We start from the raw sequence: 24,877 nt of genomic DNA, 5'->3' as shown, positions 1-24,877 counted from the left end.
CGCCAAAGCAATGGTACAAATTAATACATTTAAAAAAATTAAATCTTTTGGGGGTATTTTCTATATATAGCTGCTGTTGTGCGTTTCTGCATTTCTTCAATGTTATAAAACATTTTAGAACCGCTAGGGTAGGCACCCTATCTTGTAAGATTCTATAATATAATTTTGACATAGGGAGCGGGGGCGCCGTGGGCGCTGAGCGAGCAGGTACGAGTATTTAGTTGTCGTCTATGGAAAATGATGGACAAAGCAAAAAAGTTGTCGGGGGCTAAAAATAGAAAAAGAAAGAGTGATAAGGAGATGGCATGTCAAGGGATGCAACAGTAGTTAAATAAGTGGATGGTTAAAGGCAACAGGTAGGATTTAAAGTGTGACGTTTGTGCTTGGAGGCTTGCAAATATTCATGTTAACAGACTAGCTAGCGTTTGCTAACACTGGGAATGTAGCAGCCAAATTTGGGTTTAAGGCTAGTTTAGAATATGCTAAACCGAGGTTGTTGAGCTGAAAACCGGAAAATATAAGGTAGCATGTACAATAAATGACAAGAATCTGGAAAACATAACTAATGCAATAACTCTGGTTTACATCGATCATGCACAGTATGCAATCATGCACAGATGTTCTACCAAACTTGGAGACTTGCAAATATTCATGTTAACAGACTGTTTTCAGACTAGCTAGTGTTTGCTAACATGAGCTTAAGTGGGGTTGCTTACAGATGAAGTCTGATTAGTTCTAATGCCAATTCGAAATAATTCAACATGTTTTGTTATAGGCTAAGCTAATCTTGCCATTGCGAATGAAAAATGCATTTTTGTAGGCCTATCAAAACCCCGCATGTGGGAAATATAACAATTAGCCTGTCTGACAGTGGGGAAGTAGTAAACAAATCAGAACGCAAATTTAAACATCCGCAAAGTATATGCTCGAATGCCATCAATGATGATTTATTTGTAATGAAAATAAAGTAGGCCTACATGAAAAAAGTGGGCTACAATAATGTGGTTGCTAGGGGTGATGTTGTCACAATATGGTTGCCACAATTTGTCGATCCCTGAATATACCTATGCTATATATAATTATTTATAATTATGATTGGCCTACAGTGGCTACTTTGGCTGCGCCAAATTTGTTGCTGCACACCCCTCTGACACTGGGTAGTTGCCTCCCTGGCTGCCCCCGCGACCCGACCCCCGGACAAGCGGTAAATAACGACGACGAGGACGACGACTCTGTAGTATTTATATTGTATATAATAACATGTATAGGCTTCTGCTGTTTTCTGCTCTGGTCCTCGGTCCCGGCGCAATATTGCGTCGTTACAAACTCAACGGTGTCTTGGAGCGCGTGAATTCAGCTGTATTTACGGTACCGGAAATTCTGAGATCAGTTAAGCAGCTGGTGATATGCTAAGGACGTGGTTTGTTCCGGTAAAAAGCTGCCTGCTCGATAAAGGATAGTTCATTTTAAGAACTCCTACCATTTTTTAATGAGAAGAAAATACGTTTTTACTATGTGACTACTTTTTACTTAATTTTATAAGAACAAATTCACGTTGTTGGTACGCCGGACAACTTGCTTGGTTTGTGGATGTCCTTGTCTCCTTTGTCGATGGAAAACACAATGCAGGCCTAAAGACTGCTAACGTTAGCAACAGTCTGCTAGCCTGCAGCTAATTGGGAGTTAAATCGATGACAGGGCCTATTTTCAACGCTGTACTGAAACAATTTACGGTATGTTAATCATTCTGACTTGTATTAGTGTATTGAATACACATCCAGACGGTATGTTATTGTTACTGCTTGCCCAGCTACTTCCCATTTGACGAGCAAAACTGTCTCCAGAATGTGTGGATTGCACACTTCAGTTTGTTACCGAATGATTAGACTGCGTTACAATAGCTACCGTGGTATACAATGTTATATTTGCTGACTTGTTAGTTATGAAATGACCAGATCAGCCTGAATCGGTTTATTCCCCAGATAACTGGCATGAATCAAGATCGTGATTCCTCGTCTCGCATGCGTGAAAACGGCTATGACGAACTGTCCAAGCGAGAGCTTATTATAGTAATGACAGCTCAATGTATCCCTGGCATGGATGCTATTAAAAAGTTTCAGTAGCATGTTAGTAAGGCCTAATGATAAGGCCTGTGTGTATCCTGTGTGCTTTTTCCACATGTACACTCTTGCACTTTTGAGGTTCTTGCTGTTTAACTGCAACTTGTCTGACTACATGCTCTTATTGTTCTTCCCTTTGGGACTTATTTGGTTTCACAATGTATGCTTCATGTTTGGCTAACCGCAATGTTTGGGGCTATCTCGTTGTTATTATCAGTGACTTATGCACTTTGGTAAAACTCTCTTGGAAGTCGCTGTGGATACAAGCGTCTGCTAAATGTAAATGTGTGTGCTTGTATTGTGTATTTTTCTGTGGTTATTATTGGCTGGACATTTCCTTCTGAGATCAAGTATGATTAAGTACATCTCCCTCGTAAAGCATCTGACTATAACTCCCTCCTCTCTCTGTTATCTACCCCCCCCCCCCCCCACACACACACACACAGTGATGTCGTCCCAGCTGCAGCTGTTCCCCCCTCCCTCCGTCTCCTCCAGTGCCTTCTGCCGGGTGAAGAAGCTGAAGGTGGAGAGCGGTGTGTGGGACGTGTCCTCCTCAGAGGCCTACGGCAGCGTGGGGGGCCAGACGGGGTACGCCTTCCCCCCTGGTGGACCCCCCTTCGCCCCGTCTGCCCTGGTGTTTCCCCCCGCCCCCCCCGGCTCGCGGGGCCAGGTGGCGGTCCGGGCAGCCGACAGCACCGGGAGCCTCCCCAGGGGGGCCAGCAGGCGCGTTGCCGCTGGCGACCACCACTACAACACACACTCGTCCCACGCAGAGGCCCGTGGGCCCCGCCAGGGGCAGAAGAGGAGGAACGAGGAGCCCCCAGAGGGGGGGAGGGGCAGCGGGAGCGTGCAGATCCTGGAGGAGCTTTCAGCCCCGCCTTTCTCCACCCGTGGGGGGGGCGGCGGAGGCACCGGGCAGTCGGTCCCCCACTCGGCCACCAAGAGCAGCAGCTCCAGCGGAGAGGGGGACTACCAGCTGGTGCAGCACGAGGTGCTGGGGTCCCCGGCCTGCAGCTACGAGGTTCTGGAGTTCCTTGGGAGGGGGACCTTCGGCCAGGTGGCCAAGTGCTGGAAGAGAGGAACCAATGAGATTATGGCCATCAAGATCCTGAAGAACCACCCCTCCTACGCCCGGCAAGGACAGATCGAGGTAGGGGACCCCCTGCTGTTTACCCTCTCACCCCCTGCTGTTTACCCTCTCATCCCCTGCTGTTTACCCTCTCAACCCCTGCTGTTTACCCTCTCACCCCACCCCCTGCTGTTTACCCTCTCACCCCACCCCTGCTGTTTACCCTCTCACCCCCTGATGTTTACCCTCTCACCTCCTGGTGGCTCTCACCCAGAGGGGCATTGGAAGTGTGTGTGTGTGTGTGTGTGTGCGTGCGTGCGTGCGTGCGAGCGTGCGAGCGTGCGAGCGTGCGTGCGTGCGTGCGTGCGTGTGGTTCCTAACTTGCTATCCCTCCTCAGGTGGGTATCCTGAACCGGCTGAGCTCGGAGAACGCTGACGAGTTTAACTTTGTGCGTTCGTACGAGTGCTTCCAGCACAAAGGCCACACCTGCCTGGTGTTTGAGATGCTGGAGCAGAACCTGTATGACTTCCTGAAACACAGCAAGTTCAGCCCTCTTCCTCTCAGGAACATCAGACCCATCCTACAGCAGGTACGGCCTTCTGATAGCAGCTCTATTGTTTTTCAATAACATATTTAATTAATGCAGCCATCTCTTTCAATCTATTTCCATGCACCTATTACTGTAACTTGGAAAACAAAATCAGTTGGTTATTGGTGCTCAGTGTTTCCCACAGATTAGAAAGCAGTTTGTGGCGGGGGGGGTCATTCGTTACACAACGTTACACAGACATTTTCTCTTAAATATATATGTATTAGCTATGTTGGATGCTGTCCTCCTCTCATACTCTTTCTTCAATGCTTAATGAATCTATCTCTTTCTCTCCCTGACCCTGTCTTTATGCTTGAGCAGCACTGGTTGAAGCCTGAAAATATTGTAAACAATTTCAGCATATATGCAGGTGGCAACGTTAGTGCTAAATAACTAGTTAGCTGGTCGGCTCCATGACATTGCGTAAGTAGGATTTGTGAGACTGCTCACCAAAAGAACAAGCGGGAACCCACTTGTCTAGCAGATTAAGACATGTTCATAGGTACCTAGCGAAAAGTAACCTAAACTTTCCGACTTAGCTACGGTATTAATGCTGAAGGCTCGCTGATATCGCATAGCATCGTTGCTAACGTGTGCTGACGTTGTGACTCTGTTTATGTGAGAGACGTGTGAGTGACAGAGAGACGGAGGGAGAGCAGGAAAAGGAAATGCAGCTGAACGAATACGCTGCGTGTTTTAGATAGCGTAAAACAAAAAAAGATAACTAAACACAATATGTGGCGGCCGATGTTGATTTTGTGGCGCACCGCCACAATTTAGTCTGTGTGGGACATACTGGTACTAGTAAAAGTGATGTTGAAGTGTGTTTCTGTGTGTTCCCCAGGTGGCCACAGCCCTGATGAAGCTGAAGAGCCTGGGCCTGATCCACGCAGACCTGAAGCCAGAAAACATCATGCTTGTGGACCCCCTCAGGCAGCCCTACAGGGTCAAGGTCATAGATTTCGGCTCGGCCAGCCACGTGTCCAAGGCTGTCTGTTCCACCTACCTGCAGTCGCGATACTACAGGTCACTGCCATAAACACCCCAGGTTCTGTGATGCTGCCAAGCGTGGCCGCATGCTTGTGATGAGTAACCAATGTGTTCTGATGTTCCCTGGTCTGCAGAGCTCCAGAGATCATCCTGGGTCTGCCGTTCTGTGAGGCCATCGACATGTGGTCCCTGGGCTGTGTGATCGCTGAGCTCTTCCTGGGCTGGCCTCTCTACCCTGGGGCGTCCGAGTACGACCAGGTAACCCCTCCCTCTCTCCTCCCTCCCCTCACTCCCTCTCCCCATCTCTCTCCTCCCTATCCCCTTCCCTCTCCCTCCTTCCCTCCCTCCTCCATTTCTTCTCCCCCTCTCCCTCCCTCTCCTTGTCCTTCTCTTTCCTCCCTCTGCCCTCTCCTCCCTCCCTCTTCTCCCCCTCTCTCTTTCCCTCTCTCCCTTTCTAGATAATCCGCTGGAGGTGTTGTGATTACTGTGTGTTCTGCTGATGCTTGCTGGTGGTGGGAGTGTAACAGAGTGTCTCCCCCAGATCCGCTACATCTCCCAGACCCAGGGGCTTCCTGCTGAGTACCTGCTGAGTGCAGGCACCAAGACCAGACGCTTCTTCAACAGAGGACCTGACTCCAGCTATCCTCTGTGGAGGCTCAAGGTGACCCTTGGAAAGGAATTTTTCCGATGACACTATATTTCTAGATTGATACGATTTGCCGGATTGATACAAATTATTTATTCAAATATGACAGCAGGAAACTCTGTGTACAGCAGTAGTCTGTGACCCGTGTATACCAGAGGAGGCTACAATCGTTCGGCAGAGAGGTCCTGTTCACAACTCACAGAGAGTCTTATTTAAACTCATAACAAACAATAATCTCAACCTAGAACGATCACAATACAGTGACAGTTATAACAACAGAGCCTCAGAACCTGGTGTCTCAGCCTCCTTTGATGTTACATCTCTCCCCAGAACAGCAGATGATAAAGCTGCAGGAAGCTGACCATCCAAATGGCCAACTGTCCTTTGTGGGGTCATTTTAAAACAAGAATTAATTAAATACACACAATGAAACAGGAAAAGATCTCTATTCAAAAGTTCAAAGAAGCTTACTGTATGTCATTAATTGACCCCTTATAGAACTTTCCCTCAGGTCACAAAAACCTTAAGACAGTGGTTCCCAAACTTAGTCAGGAGATTCTCTGAGTTTATAAATTGAAAAATTTGCGACAAAAAACTAGCAATTTTGCGAGAAAAAAACTCTGAGATTCTCCGATATTATATAGTCAAAAAAAATGTTTTCTTCTTCCAACGAACCTCATCGCTTCACTTTGTATGGTCAACCTCATCACAGCACAGCTGCTTGCCATGTATAAAGCCTGCAATAAAGAATGACATGTTAAAATTGTACTTTTCAATAGGTTTGTGGTTCAACAGGACACAGCCAAGATTCTGCGCTCTTCTAAGCTGATCCACACTTTGAAGATCGACTCATTTGAGGATCTGTAGTATTGTAGCCTGGCTGCCAGCCCAACTTCTCCCCGCCCACAAAAAAATTTGGTCGGGAAGTTGGGTCTGGAGGGTCTCGTATTGGGAACAACTACATAAAACCAGGATTGGGACGGACCAATGAAATTGCCAGGGCGGGCTTTATACGATGATGGACAGATGATCAACAGTAACGTAATCAACAACGTCACGAAAGAGCCCTTGGGTTCAATTCAGTTTCAACAAACAACATATTACGTTGCTCTGGTTGTAGGTCTATCCAATTGAGCGTAGAGGCATTTGTTTTAGAGTTCGGTTGAAACACGCCCCATAGTCACAGCCCAACTGAGAGTTTTCAGACTCATATTCTGACTAGAATTATGAGTATGACAATGTCAGGCTAGTAGTATTGTGTCCTGTTGAACCACAAATCAAATTTGAATTGTAGATGTAACCAGCGATGTCCTTGCATTTTTCCATCGCATTGTAGTTAGTGATGCACAAAAGTGGGTCAGATGGCTGAGTGGTTAGGGAGTCGGGCTATGAATCAGAAGGTTGTTGGTTCGATTCCCGGCCGTGCAACATGACATTGTGTCCACGGGCAAGGCACTGCACTCTCCTTGCGTCGCGGAGAATGTCCCTGTACTTACTGTAAGTTTCTCTGGATATCTCCTAAATGTCTAAATGTGATGTAAAAGCTATATCACCTCATCCAAATAAGTATGTTTCCTTCTGAATAGGCCAACATCATGACAATGTCTGTACAAAGTCTGAATGCTTATTACAATCTGGTGATTCTGCAAAAATTAGGAGTTGGCCTAGGCCGACGAAGTATAACTCTGACTTCTTCTTGCAAATGTACGTCTTTAACCTCAGAATATTACCCTCCTTCCTCTGGCGTTTTTTTTTTTACCTACATGGCCCTAATACACCGTCATAGAAGTTTACCTCAGCTAAATACTTTGGTCAGTCTGCGCACCAGTTTGGGAACCACTACCTTAAGACAGACTTCATTCACTACAAGATAAAAGGCCATATAAGATACTACACCCACTCTCCAGGGTAAATAGTCCCACAGAGCTTTCAGCACCTCAACCTTACTTAAACTAGTCACTGGCGGTCCATTATTAATGAACAAAGGAGCTTTAAAGTTTTATTCAACCAAACTTTTCCACCACAACCTACCAACACTCCCCCAGCGGGAGGAGGGACTTTGTCAACTATAGCAAAAAATAGTTGACAAATATTTTTGTTGTCAAAGTAGCTTGATCCTCAAAGTTGCTTTTTCGTATTTCACACACAGGCCTACTAACATCGCAGCAACATGTCCACAGACAGCAGTTGAATTGGTGGGGGTGTGTGGTATGTGTGGTATGTGTGTGTTGGGACCTCAGGTCCCATTAGGGTAAAAAACGAACCTGTGTGTTTGTGTTCTAGACTCCCTCAGAGCATGAGGTGGAGATGGGTATCAAGTCCAAGGAGGCGAGGAAGTACATCTTCAACTGCCTGGATGACATGATGCAGGTAAGATGCGGGTTAGATGGGTTAGGGGAAGATGAGGGTTAAGGTTAGATGACTGACAGAACACACGGGAAGTGTAAACTTTTGTGCCTTTAGCATGTGGTGTTGTGTCTGTAGCATGTGGTGTTGTGTCTGTAGCATGTGGTGTTGTGTCTGTAGCATGTGGTGTTGTGTCTGTAGCGTGTGGTGTTGTGTCTGTAGCGTGTGGTGTTGTGTCTGTAGCGTGTGGTGTTGTGTCTGTAGCGTGTGGTGTTGTGTCTGTAGCGTGTGGTGTTGTGTCTGTAGCGTGTGGTGTTGTGTCTCTAGCGTGTGGTGTTGTGTCTCTAGCGTGTGGTGTTGTGTCTGTAGCGTGTGGTGTTGTGTCTGTAGCGTGTGGTGTTGTGCCTGTAGCGTGTGCTCTTGTGCCTGTAGCGTGTGTTCTTGTGCCTGTAGCGTGTGTTGTTGTGTCTGTAGCGTGTGGTCTTGTGCCTGTAGCGTGTGGTCTTGTGCCTGTAGCGTGTGGTCTTGTGCCTGTAGCGTGTGGTCTTGTGCATGTAGCGTGTGGTCTTGTGCCTGTAGCGTGTGGTCTTGTGCCTGTAGCGTGTGGTGTTGGACCTGTAGCGTGTGGTGTTGGGCCTGTAGCTTGTGGTGTTGGGCCTGTAGCGTGTGGTGTTGGATCTGTAGCGTGTGGTGTTGTCTGTAGCGTGTGGTGTTGTGCCTGTAGCGTGTGGTGTTGTGCCTGTAGCGTGTGGTCTTGTGCCTGTAGCGTGTGGTCTTGTGCCTGTAGCGTGTGGTGTTGGATCTGTAGCGTGTGGTCTTGTGCCTGTAGCGTGTGGTGTTGTGCCTGTAGCGTGTGGTCTTTTGCCTGTAGCGTGTGGTCTTGTGCCTGTAGCGTGTGGTCTTGTGCCTGTAGCGTGTGGTGTTGTGCCTGTAGCGTGTGGTCTTTTGCCTGTAGCGTGTGGTCTTGTGCCTGTAGCGTGTGGTCTTGTGCCTGTAGCGTGTGGTGTTGTGCCTGTAGCGTGTGGTCTTTTGCCTGTAGCGTGTGGTCTTGTGCCTGTAGCGTGTGGTCTTGTGCCTGTAGCGTGTGGTGTTGTGCCTGTAGCGTGTGGTGTTGGGCCTGTAGCTTGTTGTGTTGGGCCTGTAGCGTGTGGTCTTGTGCCTGTAGCGTGTGGTGTTGTGCCTGTAGCGTGTGGTGTTGTGCCTGTAGCGTGTGGTCTTGTGCCTGTAGCGTGTGGTCATACATCCAGCAGTCTGACCACCTGGTTGCTCTCTGCCAGGTCAACCTGTCGTCTCACCTGGAAGGGACAGACATGCTGGCGGAGAAGGCCGACCGACGAGAGTTCATCGACCTGCTCAAGCGCATGCTCCGATTGGACGCCGACAAAAGGATCACGCCCACTAAGACTCTAGGCCACGCCTTCGTCTCCATGACGCACCTTCTGGACTTCCCTCACAGCTCCCAGTGAGTCAAGTCGTCACAGCGCCACTCTGTTGATTTCATCCACTGGAAATGACAGTATTAAATAATGAAAAAATCTTAAGGACAACCATATTGTTTCTACCACTAAACACTAGAGATAGATGTACACTTGACTTTAATATTAGAATATCCTGAATGTGGTAAGTAAATATCCATTCAACGAAATGTCTACTCCTGTAACGTAAATCTCAACAGATTTTTTTTCCTGTCTTTCTCACAGAGAAAATGTGGCCTGCGAAAAATATCAATTTTCGTTAACAACCTTAAAACTGGTACACATGATTGTGTTTGTGTCAGATTGTATTGTGAGTGCTGTTGATGTGGATGCCCCTGGCTGCTTTGTGTTCCAGTGTGAAGTCCTGTTTCCAGAACATGGAGGTGTGTAAGCGTCGGAGCTCTTCGTTTGACAGCAGCAAGACCCTCTTCTCCACCAACACCATGCCAGGCTCCGCCGCTGGCAACCTCACGGTCACCTTCAGCAGCCAGCTCAACCAGCACAACCAGGCTAGTATACCCCCTACCTCTGATAGTGGTATCTCCCTTTGGGCTGATTTCTATACTAACCATGTGTGGACCAACCCATCAGGTGCCTTCCGCGGGGGGAGCCGTTCCGTTGCTGAACTACCAGCCGGCCCTGTACCAGCAGGCCACCATCAACATCCCGGGTCTGGCCCCGCCCAGCGGCCCCCTGCAGGGCCGCCCTGCCCTCTGCAGCCAGGCTCCCCCCTTCCAGCAGACCCTCATCGTCTGTCCTCCCTCCACCCTCCAAGGTGCTCCACCTCCCGCCAGGGTTACAGTCTCACAGCACTGCTTTCTTCTGTCAGTCTCGTCCTGGCGTTAGCATTGGGTTCTGCGTGTGGTAACGTGATGTGGTTCTGCTTGTGGTTCTGTGTGTGGTAACGTGGTGTGGTTCTGCGTATGGTAACGTGGTGTGGTTCTGCGTGTGGTTAAGTGGTGTGGTTCTGTGTGTGGTTAAGTGGTGTGGTTCTGTGTGTGGTTAAGTGGTGTGGTTCTGTGTGTGGTTCTGTGTGTGGTTAAGTGGTGTGGGTTCTGTGTGTGGTAATGTGGTGTGGTTCTGTGTGTGGTAATGTGATGTGGTTCTGTGTGTGGTAATGTGGTGTGGTTCTGTGTGTGGTAACGTGGTGTGGTTCTGCGTGTGGTTAAGTGGTGTGGTTCTGTGTGTGGTAAAGTGGTGTGGTTCTGTGTGTGGTAATGTGGTGTGGTTGTGCTGGTCCCCAGGGCTGCAGGCGTCCAGTAAAGGCTCCAGTTTCCCCGTGAGGATGGACAGCTCCGTACCCATGGGGCCTCAGAACCAGACGGGCCCCTCGCTGCAGATCCAGCCTGGTGTTCTGGCACAGGTAAAACTGGAGGCCTGGTGCGTGTCCACTGTCTCTGGTGTGTGTGTCTCTGGTGTGTGTCTCTGGTGTGTGTCTCTGGTGTGTGTCTCTGGTGTGTGTGTCTCTGGTGTGTGTCTCTGGTGTGTGTCTCTGGTGTGTGTCTCTGGTGTGTGTCTCTGGTGTGTGTGTCTCTGGTGTGTGTCTCTGGTGTGTGTCTCTGGTGTGTGTCTCTGGTGTGTGTGTCTCTGGTGTGTGTCTCTGGTGTGTGTCTCTGGTGTGTGTGTCTCTGGTGTGTGTCTCTGGTGTGTGTCTCTGGTGTGTGTCTCTGGTGTGTGTGTCTCTGGTGTGTGTCCTGGTGTGTGTGTCTGGTGTGGTTTAGGGTTAGGTCTGGTGTAGCGATGGAGCTTCCAGTGTTTGAGGCTCCTTATCTTATTACAGTCATCTTGCATATTGCATCTTATTTAATTTGAGATCTTATTTTATATTTTATTCTTATATTGTATAGTATTGTTTTAGAATTAACATTTAATCATTTAACAGACGTTTTTATCCAAAGCGACTTACAAGAGAGAGCTTTACAAAAGTGTATAGGTCAATGATCATAAACGAGACATTGCGGGTAGCCAAAACATGAAGCATAGATTGTGAAAAAGCAAATAAGTGCCAATGGGTAGAACCAGAAGAGCATGTAGTTAACAACGTCCAAAGCAATTGTGTAAAAGCAGGTGTTTGTGTTAACTGGACTGTTCGAGGGGACTAGACTGTCCTTCCTTGAGCTGGTCAGTGTTTCACCTGCAGTGTGTTTTCTCTCCATGTCAGAGGGCTAACCCTAAGGGAGGTCAGAGGGGTTTGTCTTGTCCAGGTCTCCCTCGCATCTCCACAGATTTGCGTCCCGCACAGACCGTCAGTGCAGATACACCAACCCTAAACTTGTCCCCCCCCCCCAGGGCTCCTGTACGCCCCTGATGGTGGCCACCCTGCACCCCCCCTCTGTAGCCCCCCAGTACTCCCTGCCCCTGGGGGCCACCGGAGGGCGGCCCCCCCTACTGGAGCACACGGCCACCGTGCTGGTAAATCCCTCCCAGCTGGAGCCTGGACTCACCTACGACTAACCACACCCTCCCCCCCCTGTATTCACACACACACACACACACACACACACACACTCTCTCTCTCTCTCTCTCTCTCTCTCTCTCTCTCTCTCTCTCTCTCTCTCTCTCTCTCTCTCTCTCTCTCTCTCTCTCTCTCTCTCTCTCTCTCTCTCTCTCTCTCTCTCTCTCTCCACTGATAATCTATTTCCTTTGTGCTGTTCTCTCTCTCTCTCTCTCTCCACTGATAATCTATTTCCTTTGTGCTGTTCTCTCTCTCTCTCTCTCTCTCCACTGATAATCTATTTCCTTTGTGCTGTTCTCTCCCTCTTTCAAAATACTCTTCTGGGTTACAGACTGTCACAGACTTTCTCTTGCCTTTTTCATCCTCTTCCTTCCTCTCTCTGTCTCCCAACCATCTGTTTCCTCCTCCCTCCATCTCTGTAGGTGTGCTGAGGACGTGGAGTGCATGTGCTGTCTGCTTTGGCTGTGCTTTCTCCTCCCTCCTTCCATTGCAGTAAAGAGGACGCGGTCTGTTCACACACATTATAGAGTATGGCTCTTGGCATGACCGTTGTCATGGAGCTAGGCTGCTCCATCCCCTAACCCTTCTCCCTCATCCAGGACTACCTCATCCAGGACTACCTCATCCCCTACTCTCATCCATGACTACCTCATCCCTCTCATCCCCTACTCTCATCCATGACTACCTCATCCCTCTCATCCCCTACTCTCATCCATGACTACCTCATCCCTCTCATCCCCTACTCTCATCCATGACTACCTCATCCCCTACCCTCATCCATGACTACCTCATCCCTCTCATCCCCTACTCTCATCCATGACTACCTCATCCCTCTCATCCCCTACTCTCATCCATGACTACCTCATCCCTCTCATCCAGGACTAACTCATCTCTCTCTCCTTTTTAACAGGCTGTGTATAGTTCACATGGTTTGGGTCCTGTCCTGTGCATCATGACTGCTATGCATGACTGTATCAAGCACTTGGCTGTTGTTGCTGTGTTGAACATGTGAAAGGCACAGGCGCCCTGCTCCCAGCAGGTGCCCTGGGCTCTGTCCTGCTCCCAGGGTGTTACGGTCTGGAGGAGGGAGCCTGTCATCAGCCTCCTGTCTTGTCTGTTCCTCTGATCTCTCTCAGCATGGCTCCCTTCACTCATGGCGGTGCCTCCCCCAGGCCTGGTGTGGAGGGGGCTCCCAGGCCTGGTGTCTAGTGTGTGTGGAGGGGGCTCCCAGGCCTGGTGTCTAGTGTGTGTGGAGGGGGCTCCCAGGCCTGGTGTCTAGTGTGTGTGGAGGGGGCTCCCAGGCCTGGTGTCTAGTGTGTGTGGAGGGGGCTCCCAGGCCTGGTGTCTAGTGTGTGTGGAGGGGGCTCCCAGGCCTGGTGTCTAGTGTGTGTGGAGGGGGCTCCCAGGCCTGGTGTCTAGTGTGTGTGGAGGGGGCTCCCAGGCCTGGTGTCTAGTGTGTGTGGAGGGGGCTCCCAGGCCTGGTGTCTAGTGTGTGTGGAGGGGGCTCCCAGGCCTGGTGTCTAGTGTGTGTGGAGGGGGCTCCCAGGCCTGGTGTCTAGTGTGTGTGGAGGGGGCTCCCAGGCCTGGTGTCTAGTGTGTGTGGAGGGGGCTCCCAGGCCTGGTGTCTAGTGTGTGTGGAGGGGGCTCCCAGGCCTGGTGTCTAGATGTTAGCTGCTGTTGTGACCAAGGGCGTCTGGTTTATTGATGTTCTGTTCAGCAGGCCTGGCCCACCAGTGCCCAGCAGATCCTCATCCCCTCGTCCTGGCAACAGGTTCCGGGCGTGGCAGTCCACGGTGCAGCCGGTCAATCAGCCTCCGAGTCACACATGGAGACACTGCTCGCTGACGCTGCGACACAGCACACACACGGCTGGAGGTGAGACACACACACACCACACACACACCACACACACAGGTGTCCTGTTATCAAGGGGCCTGTATGAGAGCCAGTTGAACTCCTCTGCCCTCCGCAGGGGAGTGGTCCAGAGCAGAGCCCAGCAGGACAGGAAGAGGCTGAAGGCTGGGCGGGGCGACAGCAGGAGCAGGTGAGACCTTCACTGTTCATCCTGCTGATGGAGCCCTTCTTATGACATGTTTGCTGAATGTGTTTGTGTTTATCAGATGTAAGATTCTGCATATGAAAATGTATATAATTTTGTTCCCCCTTTTATCAGAAATGTGTCTGCTGCTTTGTTGCTTGGCAACACGGGTGCGACTAATCACAGCTGCAGTGCTGCGCTCTCCCAGCCAATCATCATCTCTGACACGCCAAGCCCCGCCCTCAGCATCATCACCATACACAGCGACACGGACACAGAGGATGACAGAAAGTTCCACCCTGCCAGGTGACTGCACTTCCTGCTGCACTTCCTGCTGCACATCAATGTAGTTTTACTGTTGTGTTTTTATAGGTATGATAGTGTTCTGTAATCTTATTGTTTTTATACATAATACAATGTTTTGCAATCTTATGGTGTGTTTCCACAGCTATGGTGTGACCCAGCGTGCTAATGTGATTAGCTGTGTGACAGTCCACGACTCAGACTCATCCACAACCAGCCCCCTCACGCCCCGCCCTCGCCTGCCCCCCTCCCACCTACCTCCCTCCTCCGGCCCAGCCCGGACGCTGGCTGTGGTCGCTCCCTCCCTCAAGACCCAGCCCTCCGAGAACCTGGCCTCCTCGGGTGAGAACCACACACACACTTGCGGCCCCCTCCACACACACCCACATACACAGTATTATGGAATTGTGCCACGGGCGTTAATACTGACCAGATATTATAGCCATTCCTCTTCCTTCCAGGATACATGAAGCCCAAGAGGACGTCCAATCGGCAGCCATGCAGCTCAGGAGAGGGCGTCGACCGGCTTGCTCCCAGTCAATCACACCCTCTCAATCTCAGCCAGGTGAGCGTCTCGGCCAATCATGTCGTCTAGAAGGTAGCTAGTGCATTTCCATTTTATGGTGGTTACTCTACAGACTGTAGAGGCAGGGTTCCAACTAGATGCAAGAAAGTTTGTGAGACAGTTGATTGCAATTGAACCATGTGTGTGTGTCGCTCAGGTACAGCCAGTGGTGTCGTCGTCTCAGGAACGCTCACTGCGTCGACAGCAGACCTGCCCCCCCGCTTCCCACTACAGCTTCCAGGAGGTGGCCCCCCTGGGCTCAGCCCCCGGCCTCTACAGCTACCCGGCCTCGGCAGCGCTGGCCTCGGCCTCGCAGGCCCTGGAGCAGCTGCTGGGCCCGGCCCTGCCCGCCTACCCTGCCCCCCGCCGGGACCAGGGCAGGAAGGACGGGGGGGCCTGGTCCCTGCGCTGGCTGCCTTCCCGCACCCATTCAGCGGGTCGCCCTATGCCACTCCGCGGGCTGAGGCGTACGGCGCCTACCAGCTCAGCCCCCGCCGCCTGCCCCAATACCCCTACCTATGAGGAGGGGATACACTCAGACGGACATCACTCCCCTCAGGACGGTCAGACGTTCTTAGGGAGGGAGGGAAGAGGGAGGGAAGATTGAGGGAAGAGGGGAGTTCTGCTGCAACAGTGATTTTACTTCCAACCCATTTTACTGTCTTTTTAGACTTTTAGTCCAAGACTTTTAGTATGTTTTTAAAAAGCAACAGTATCCAAGGGATAATGTGATATTGTAATTTTTTATTTTTTTTCCTTTTTCCTTTAGTCTGCTTGTTTTTATTCCCTATATATCTCTGGGCTTGTGAAGGAAGCGTTGTGGTAAAGGTGTCTGACCATGTGTTGTTTAAATGAGGGGGCTTTGTGTCAGAGGAACTCCTCTGTCATGAAGCCTTGATCCCCACAACCCTTCCAGCGAGCCTGTGGCTAGCACAGGGGGCTAGCGACATGAGCCTGTGGCTAGCACAGGGGGCTAGCGAAATGCTAGCTTAGCTAACATAAAGAGAGCCCTGAGGTATCCTGTGTTTTCGTTTCTTTAAATTATATAGAATGGTCCAGTGATATCTCACCTGTCTCCTCTTCAATGTCGCTCTCTCTCATATATATATAAATATATTATGTTTTTAGTTTTACCACACTTCATAGCCTATCTAATATTGTGACTAAATTATGTCATTAGTTATTGTGAGGCGTCACGAAGGAGGGTCAGGGATGTGCAGGAATAGTGTTGGGTGCAGTTAGAGGCAAGTGAAAGACAAGTAGAGGAGGATGGTTTTACACTGTGATGGATTTTGTTGTTACTTTTTGAAGCAAAAAAAAAAGTGTTAGTTTTGTCACCATGGTAATAATGTAGACAATGTCATAACATTGTCAAACAACACTGACAACTTTTAATGTTTGTTTCCTTTGTGTTGTGATTGCTGAATGTATTTATGGAGGTTGGAGGTGCATTATCATACCTCGCTGGCTGGGATAGATTTAAGAAACTGAAAAATAATTAACGCGTTTTGAAAATTGGCCTGTAGTGTCAGACTGTGCTCTGGGTGTCGGACCGCAGCAGTCAGGGACTGTGGAAACACCATCACTTTTGGGGTTCAGTCAAACAGACTTGTGTGTCCTTAAAAAAATGTCTATTCTTGTTCCGTCTTGTCTCACCATATGCACACATCAGTCAGGAGGGCTTAAGCTGTGGATCCCCCTGTTTACAACCTGCTAGCATTGTTTCCCAATAAAAGAACCAGAAGTCCATGTCATGACTGTTAGACTACTTATTTCAGACTGGTTTATATGGAGTTAAAAGATCCTCATGTAGAAGTCAGCGTAGGTTCACCTCCTCCCAGACAGCCGAGAGATTCCTGAGGTACGTCTGGACCTGCAACACATACCACTGTCAGACTGGACATGTTTACCACCAGGTGGAGACAGTTTGGCCAAGGTGCCAAAGTGTTTTATAAATGTGTCTGACAAGCTCAGTTTTGAGTGGGCGTATCCATTTAAAACAGGATTAAACGGGGTAAGTGATTTATCAAGACGGCAGTTTCATGGATTGGCCCTTGAGCTATTTCATTCTTTGCTGTACCCTAGAATATTTCCTGTTGCTCTACTCCCCCCTCCCACCCCGCCGATATGCACCTTCTCCAGCTGTGTGGCTGTGTCCTCGAGTGCCACAGTCTCTTTGCCATCTTTGGTTTTCTTGCTGGTGATTTGATACAGGTTTAAAATGGCCACTTTGATGGTTCCCAACAACAGTGTGTCCTTGGCTGCGGTGTTTTGGATGTGAGCCCACCGGTTGTCCTAGAGCGAATGCATAAGGCCGTTCAGAACAGACGTGTGTGTGTGTGTGTGTGGTGAGCTTAGTGTGTCGTGAGCTTACCCACACAGAGGTGTGATGGCGTGCCTGGTCCAGCTCCACCTGCAGGCTGGCCAATTGGTTGTTGAGTAGCAGCAGCGTGCCGCTGGTCTGGTCCTGGATGTGCTGGAGCTGGATGCGGATCCTCTGGGAGCAACTCTCGTTCTGCTGCGTGCTGCTCAGAAGATCCTCCCTGGTCTGCAGCAGCGTGTCCATCCGGGACATTGCCTGCCAGGCCTCCTGGAACTGCAGCGGACAGGCAGAGTTGTAGTCTGGTGTCAGTCCAGGACAGAAAGGAAAGTTATTCCCATGTGGGGAAACCCTACTGAAGTTTTTAGGGTTGAACTTTTAGGGTTCAACTCTTGCTTTAGACTAGAGAATGCAGTTGATTCCCTGACTGGATGCTCCACACAGGCAGCTAGTATAGGTTTACATAATGAGATTAGATAATTTATTATAATAATAATTTAGCTTGCTAGTATGTGAATAGTTTTATTTAAATTTCACTCATTATTTCTGTTTTTCTGACTGCAAAAGGGAGATTGACACTCTTGACTGAAACCTGGTTTCTTGAGTGTTTTGCTCACCAAATGGCACAGATTGCATTAGGTGGTCTAAGGTACAGACTCTCTGAGGAGTAACCCTAGACTGAACACTCCTCATCCAAACCTGCCCCCCTTGGAGAGGAGACAGGATCCTTACCTGCTCACAGGCTCTGACCACTTGATCTACATAGCGGGGGAATATTTTGTGCTTCTGTACCAAAGTCAACAGTTTTTCCTTCTTTAGTGTAAGTTCCTTCAGCTCTCTCCTCAGGAAGGCCAGCTGTGCTGCAGCCTGAGCTGCCAACACCCGCTCCCTCACAGCCCTCCTCGCCGCCCGGCTCCATTTCAGCTGACTCTCCTGGATCAGGCACAGAGGGCTGGATTACTGGCTGGACAGAGATGCAGGTTACTCATGTTTGAATAAACACAGTACCATGCAGACGTTTTAAGCACCCAAGATTTCTTCCGATGAATATTGTCTTACATGTATACCTTTTTTTTCAAGTGCTTTTAGCAGGTATATCAAGTAGATTGGTTTGGTGACCTCTTCAAGAGGTACTGGTGGTTTAAAGGCATGATAATTACCTACGTTTTATGCTCTCTCAGCCAATCCGTCTATCTGAACCTAAAAAACGTCCTATCTCACAGTTTGACTTGGTTGAAAACACAAATATCAGGCCCTGAAACTGACATTTGGCCCAGAGTGAAATCTTGACCTTTAGAAAACTGTCAAAGTTCCTCAGATCATCCCTTATGTCGGCCTCTTTCTGCTCCAGCTCCTCCTTTCTCACTTGCTGGGCCGACAGCTTCTGGTAAAACTTCTGTCACACACAGGTCAGAGGTCAGCAGGGGCGTGGCCATGTGGTGGCCAGGGGGGACCATGGTCAGAGAATGGCCACCCTGCCCCACCCAACCTCACGGCACGAAAAAATAAAACCCTGAACAGAAACAGTATAAAGCTGAATTAAATGCATTAGTATTTTTTTTATCAAGTCGTCTTATATTGTCATTTGTCACTTATGCTAAAAGCCCCATATTCGCAACATGTTGGGCCACGCCCCCATCAACAGTGCAAGACACAAAGCAGCGTGCCTGCATTCTGACAGCGCTTCAATGGAGACTAGCAGCTAACCACTGGATACCGTTAGAAAACTGCTGCTCTGAGTGATGCAGTGTGGGAGTTTTAAAACAGTAGTTTTTGACAATCAAGTGCCACCCCAAATAAAAGACTGACCAGAGCTGGCCCGCCCAGAAATAATGTCTTGGCTATGCCGCTGGAGGTCAGACAGGGGTGTTGGAGCACTGAGGAATGCTTGAGTGTCTGTTCTGTCTACAGGCCTCTGTGATGAAGGTATGTGATGGCTGTCACCTGTCTACAGGCTTCTAAGGTCTTCTGTGTTTCCATCTCTTCTCTCCTCTTCTGAATGAGGCGCATGGTTGGGGCCTGAACAATGTCTGTGGACGGATAAGCTGTCCTGTGTAAACACACACAAATACACATTCATTCACCTAATTTGGGTTAGGGGTATTACCCTATTCTCCTATTACAAATGTTAATGCCGACATTCTATTGTGAGAAGGTCGATGTATGCATTCTTTGTACTCACAACAGATGTTTCTGCAGGTTGTCTCCAAAGTCAGTTGTCAAGTAGTCTGAGAGACCCTTTGCTCCCGTCCTGTCGTCCATGTTCAGGCGGTGACCAGCGGTTCGGCCGGCTCTTGATTCAGGTAGCGACGGACTTCTTCTCATGCAACGTACTCAACAATGGTCCTTAGCAACCACCGAGTGGACTCCCGCATTTCATGGAAATGTTAATATTTATTGGATTCCAGATTTGGTAATGTCAGTTAATATTCTCAGACCATGACAAAGAGTACAGTTGGTACATATTTAAACACCATAATTTATTGGTTATTACTATTATCAACCCTGGTCGCTATCGCCTTTTTTCACCCTACGTCATCGATAGACAAAGCGGCTAATCTAGAGATAATCCACTAGGTGGCGCAAAATGGCCAGTCAAAAACTGCCTGCGTCATCACCTGATGCCTCGTCCTTCTGTCAGTGTTTACTATTTGTGGGAAGCAAAAATGAATCCTGAAAGCTATTTATCTGAACTTGCAAAAACACGCAAGTGTGTATTAACACAGAGCCCCCAAGAAACTTGGAGGAAAACCCACCATCAATGAGTCTGATTTTGTTCAGCTTGTTGTAGACTGCTCGCTAAGAGAGCATAGCAGGATAGCCTAGTTCCTCGATAGCTTTTAACCAGACCCGCTGGCAACGTCGTATACTAGCGATTAGCTGTCAGCAAATAGCAGTCAATGACCAGGTAACATTATTAGTGCTTTGAACATCCAACTCGCGTTGTGTGACATTGTCAGGTACTGTATTGTGATTTATGTTGTCTGAAGAAGCTGTGAGATGCGTGCTACTAGTTGCTAGCTAATGTTCTGCCTTGCTAATACATTTACTGTTCACAAGCGTTTATTTTAGCCCACTAACACCACGAAAACAGACAGATTTTCTGGGTGATACAATTGAACGTAACACAGTGTTACTGCACGCTGTCTGGCTAGTTAACGCTACTAATCATGATCAGCATCAGCTCCACTGCACTGCACCCTGTGCAGACTTTTTGTGGCATGGCTATCATAATTACTTCTGAATGAATGTGTAGGTGTTTAGAGAGTAACTAACCGTCTCCCTACCTCCGCCTCAGCACTATGAACCTGCTACGCCTCGTGTGTCGCCACAAGACGGCCCTCGCCATCGGAGGTCTGTGCATGTTTGCTGTGGTCCTCCTCTTTCTTGCCAAGTGCACCTCAGAGACCCTAAAACGGGGGCAGGCGGACCCACCCGGGCTGGCCCCCCAGGCCCACAGTGCCCTGCAGCCGCGCCCAGACAACCCTAACCCCCCCTCTCGCCCCAAACATCTGTCTGCCTTCCTGGTGGTTCTCATCACCACCGGGCCCAAGTACACAGAGCGCAGGAGCATCATCCGCAGCACCTGGCTGTCCCGACGCGACTCAGAGGTTCTGGCCATGTTTGTGGTGGGAACTGAGGGCCTGTCTGCAGAAGAGCTGCAGAACCTGAACACGGAGCAGGGCCGACACAAAGACCTGCTGCTGCTGCCGGAGCTGAGGGACTCGTACGAGAACCTCACCCTCAAGCTGCTGCACATGTACTCCTGGCTGGACAACCATGTGGACTTCAAGTTCGTCCTGAAGGCGGACGACGACACCTTTGCCCGCCTGGACCTGCTGAAGGAGGAGCTGAAGGGCCGAGAGCCCAGCAGGCTGTACTGGGGCTTCTTCTCCGGTCGCGGCCGCGTCAAGACGGCGGGAAAGTGGCGTGAGAGCGCCTGGGAGCTGTGTGACTTCTACCTGCCGTACGCACTGGGCGGAGGGTACCTGCTGTCGGCCGACCTGGTCCACTACGTCCGCATCAACGCCGCCTACCTGAAGATCTGGCAGAGCGAGGACGTGTCTCTGGGGGCATGGCTGGCGCCCGTGGATGTGCGGCGGACCCACGACCCTCGCTTTGACACAGAGTACAAGTCCCGCGGCTGCAGCAACAAGTACTTGGTGACTCACAAGCAGAGTCTGGAGGACATGCTGGAGAAGCATCAGACCTTGCAGAGGGACAGCCGTCTCTGCAGGGAGGAGGTCAAGCTCAGGCTCTCCTATGTGTATGACTGGGGCGTCCCCCCCTCGCAGTGCTGCCAGAGGAAGGACGGCATCCCCTGACCCTCACCCACCCTTCACCTTGGGAGGTCTGCAACCCAGGCCCCTACCTGCAGCTTGACCTCTAACCCTGTCCCCTACATGTCCTGTGGTGAAGGCGTCCTGTAATCTCTTCCTCCATCTGAGTTTGGGTTCAGAGTACAGCCTGAGTGTCCTCCAGTGTGTTGCCTAGAGTGTAGGACTGGACTTGGGCCTGGTCATGTGTTTGCCCCAGACTGTGAAGTGAGAAGTGTTCTCTTCTGGTGTTCAACTCACAACCCCGTGTTCCTTTTTGACATCCACCTTTGACCATCATTTTCAGTTGGCGTCTCTAGGTTCCAGGTTTGAAGAAATGAGCAACCAAATCAGATTTTTAAAATGTTTGTGAATGTGTCTATTTATTGATTATTTATTTTAGACCTTTGACTACAACATACTGGTACTGTAATGAAAGACTGGAGTTACATCCCGTACAAAGAACCTGCCTGTATCCATCCTGCATAGACTCACAGGAACCTACTGAATAAGCTGATGGGTGGCAGCTGCAGGTCTGGGTGTTGTGTAGCTGACTGAATGTGTATTTATGTTCAGGCCGAATATTGGCAGGATTCATTCCTTAAACATTTCCAGCGTGTTTTACAGTCTTTGACTTTTACAATACATGCGGTAAATGTGTTGGGTTAATGTAGTACCAGAGTCCTGAGATCTGGCAGTTTGGGATTTGGCGTGCCCGGACATGCCTGCCAGGGGGTTTACAGAGTATTGTCTGTGTGTGTGTGCGCATGCAAACGTTTTTACAACTTGTGTATGGGTTGGATGTGTGCACAAGGCCTATTTGCCCCTCCTGTGTCACTGGAAGGTTGTTTTATAACAAGGACAAAGAATATAGAACTCAGCCCTAACTGGCACTTTGCTACTTTTCAAAAAGCCATTTCATAAAAATAAATCACACAATATTTCATGTTAAGCTTGTAAGTATTCTCCCTGCAATATATATATATATATATATATATATATATATATATATATATATATATATATATATATATATATATATATATATATATATATATATATATATAATCCTAAAACAACATTATTTGTAGTATGCTGGCAAGATTTCAGCTGATAAAAAAAACTGTAAAGAACTGTATTTAGTGATGGCTGAGGGGAACATGACCATCAGGGCTGAGGGGAACATGACCATCAGGGTTGCACACTGTTAGCTCTACTGAATGTTTTAGTAAACTGTTTTCAAAAAGTGTGAATGTTTTATCTCATTCAGGCAAGATAAACACACACACACATAAATAAAAAACGAGTCAACCTTTGTCCACAAGGAAGAAGTTGAAATTATTTGTGCAAAGGATGGGAGTCATCATTACATGTCCCCACATACCTGTCCTGATGCAGCTAGCAACATACCTGTATTGATGCAGCTAGCATCATACCTGTCCTGATGCAGCTAGCAACATACCTGTATTGATGCAGCTAGCAACATACCTGTATTGATGCAGCTAGCATCATACCTGTATTGATGCAGCTAGCAACATACCTGTATTGATGCAGCTAGCATCATACCTGTATTGATGCAGCTAGCATCATACCTGTATTGATGCAGCTAGCATCATACACATACCTGTCCTGATGCAGCTAGCCACATACACATACCTGTCCTGATGCAGCTGGCTATAGAAGACGATGTCTTGATGCAACTAGCGGAAGACTATGCGTTGAATCATGTACACGTTTTTGTTCTTCTATTAGTCATCATGAAACTCGGAAGGGACATTGCAGCCTTTTTTGCCCCAGTAAATAACAAAGTTAGAGAACCATATCAAGGTATTGAGGGAGCTGGGAGAGCCAGAGCCATTTGTATGATTTTAATGTAAAGCAAAATTTAAGTATTGTGTTTAATGATAAAATATGTTTCATATGGTTAAATATCTTGTTACAGTTTTTTTATGTGCTCCTCTGATTAAACACGTTTTTTTCTGGGTTTGGTTGAAACACACCCCATAATCACAGCTAGGGTGACCAGACGTCCGTATTTCGGCCAGACAGTCCGGTTTTCCAACCTTTGACCCTTCCTGCCCACCGTTGCAATTTACCACTCGCGAAAGTTTTCCGATGTCAAAGAGAAAGACCTCCTTCTAACCTACGTGGAGTTCAGAACTCCACTTTGCCGTAAGAGCAGCAAAGATCAATATCATACCTTCTGTAAGTTCTGTCGCATTGACATTGACGTGAGTAGTAGGGGGAAAGGGGCTTTAAGCATGCCTACGATACGCAACTGCACAAGGATAATGCTAGGTCTGTCGGGCACTCTGCTTTACCCCCCCCCCCCCCCGCCTGTCAACAACTTTTTGGGGTTGTCCTCCTTTTTGACCCTTTGTCCTCCTTTTTGGACCCAAGTGTCCTCCTTTTCAGAGTCATTCTTCTGGTCACCCTAATCACAGCCCAATGGAGCAGTATCAGACTCATATTCTGACTACAATTATGAGTATGAAATCGTCAGGCTAATGTTTAGCAGGGCGTTGAGCTAAACCAGAGCCGTTGAAGGCTACCATAGAATGTAGCTACAGCAACCTTGGATAACTGAATAACTTTTGTCATGTTATTTTGTTAGAAATGTTATATTCATTACCATGCTAATGTAGCCGGTGTGTGGTGAATTGAACTCCTCAAGTTATTAGCAGACCACTCGCGTGAATGAATTGCTAGCTTTTTGTTGGCGTAGTTGGTCGTGGTGGCGCTTGTGGAGTCAGAGGTGGCAGGTTCGACTCCTGGCAGGAGCGAACAGTGGCCCTTATTCCTCTGATGGAGCTTGCAAGACCACGTCTGTTACACGAACAACACCAAATGCAATATCAATGTATTTTCACAGTTTTATTTTTTATTGAAATCTTCTTGTTTTAGGTCATGATAAGAATACTTTACAGGCATGGAACGCCAGGAATGTGCCCCTATGGCTGATCAATAGCAGGAAAGCTATTTAGGAGACGGGTTCTATGCTTTTATTTATGTCACATTGTTTGATTTAATATTGATGGTGGGGTTTTGTATTTGAATAAAACATTAAAGGCCAAACACTTTTTTTTGTAACGGTTATTATGCTTTTATTGTTTTGGAGGTCCTATGATCATGCATATAATGTCAAGTGCAGTTTTATTTGGCCTATTTATCTGCTTTTGGCTTACACTGCTATTTGCAATTTTTTTTATTTAAGGCATAGTTCATGCTAGATATGGATTCTGAGTAGGCTACAGCCAGGCCACATTTACATCCCGACCGTCCGTCCGTCCAACTGTAGCCTACATCTTGCTCAACATTGTCCGTCCATGCCACACAGGGACGGCCCTGTCAGCATTCAGCTGCCTTCACCTCCGTCTATGCTCTGGGCTCCCCTAGCGACGGACGTCCATGCTAAACAGGGACGGCCCTCAACATCCCTGTTGTTGGCCGTCCGTCCAAGTGAAAAAAGGGTCTCTAAAGTTTTGTTTCTGCTATCCTAATTGGTCTACTAACAACTTCATTAAATGACCAATATAGGCTATGTGTATTGAACAGCCATGTCAATTTATGCTGTTTAAATAACTGTAGACCTTCTGGCTCAATGCTAACTTTACCGTGTAAGATAACATGTCGCCGGATCCATA

General features: G+C 48.5%; 3 protein-coding genes across 6 annotated transcripts; 2 read left to right on the top strand and 1 right to left on the bottom strand.

Moving 5' to 3' along the window:
- Positions 1–1,281: 1,281 nt before the first annotated feature.
- On the top strand, positions 1,282–16,346 carry hipk1b (homeodomain interacting protein kinase 1b). Its single transcript, XM_084704327.1, is given in 19 exon segments — positions 1,282–1,733; positions 2,567–3,270; positions 3,588–3,779; positions 4,624–4,805; positions 4,904–5,027; positions 5,311–5,430; positions 7,699–7,785; positions 9,039–9,223; positions 9,592–9,745; positions 9,828–10,011; positions 10,481–10,599; positions 11,526–11,648; positions 13,412–13,566; positions 13,664–13,735; positions 13,865–14,035; positions 14,178–14,374; positions 14,494–14,597; positions 14,755–15,004; positions 15,007–16,346. Coding segments are annotated over 18 exon segments (3,234 nt in total). The 5' UTR covers positions 1,282–1,733; positions 2,567–2,568; the 3' UTR covers positions 15,120–16,346.
- LOC146272207 (coiled-coil domain-containing protein 42 like-2-like) lies at positions 16,335–19,461 on the bottom strand. Of its 3 annotated transcripts, none has more exons than XR_014766466.1 (7): positions 19,100–19,458; positions 18,862–18,967; positions 18,209–18,313; positions 17,650–17,850; positions 16,976–17,193; positions 16,731–16,892; positions 16,335–16,470 (listed from the first exon to the last, which is right to left on the bottom strand). XR_014766466.1 is itself a non-coding variant. In XM_084704332.1 (7 exons), the coding sequence occupies exons 2-7, from the start codon at positions 18,925–18,927 to the stop codon at positions 16,414–16,416; spliced, it is 813 nt and encodes a 270-aa protein (XP_084560458.1). In that variant the 5' UTR covers positions 18,928–18,947; positions 19,100–19,461; the 3' UTR covers positions 16,335–16,413. The 3 variants fall into 3 exon arrangements, 2 of the variants coding, with proteins under 2 accessions (XP_084560458.1, XP_084560456.1); XM_084704332.1 differs by having other exon boundaries at positions 16,972–17,193; positions 18,862–18,947; positions 19,100–19,461; XM_084704330.1 differs by having other exon boundaries at positions 16,972–17,193; positions 19,100–19,456.
- A 65-nt stretch (positions 19,462–19,526) lies between these two features.
- Positions 19,527–24,323, top strand: b3galt6 (UDP-Gal:betaGal beta 1,3-galactosyltransferase polypeptide 6). Of its 2 annotated transcripts, none has more exons than XM_084704329.1 (2): positions 19,527–19,877; positions 20,216–24,323. In XM_084704329.1, the coding sequence occupies exon 2, from the start codon at positions 20,220–20,222 to the stop codon at positions 21,240–21,242; it is 1,023 nt and encodes a 340-aa protein (XP_084560455.1). In that variant the 5' UTR covers positions 19,527–19,877; positions 20,216–20,219; the 3' UTR covers positions 21,243–24,323. The 2 variants fall into 2 exon arrangements, with proteins under 2 accessions (XP_084560455.1, XP_084560454.1); XM_084704328.1 differs by having other exon boundaries at positions 19,528–19,825.
- Positions 24,324–24,877: the final 554 nt, after the last annotated feature.

This window comes from Hypomesus nipponensis, chromosome 9, assembly GCF_054491055.1.
Source record: "Hypomesus nipponensis isolate SF chromosome 9, ASM5449105v1, whole genome shotgun sequence".
NCBI lineage: Eukaryota > Metazoa > Chordata > Actinopteri > Osmeriformes > Osmeridae > Hypomesus > Hypomesus nipponensis.
This window is presented reverse-complemented; position numbering and strand designations above follow the sequence as displayed.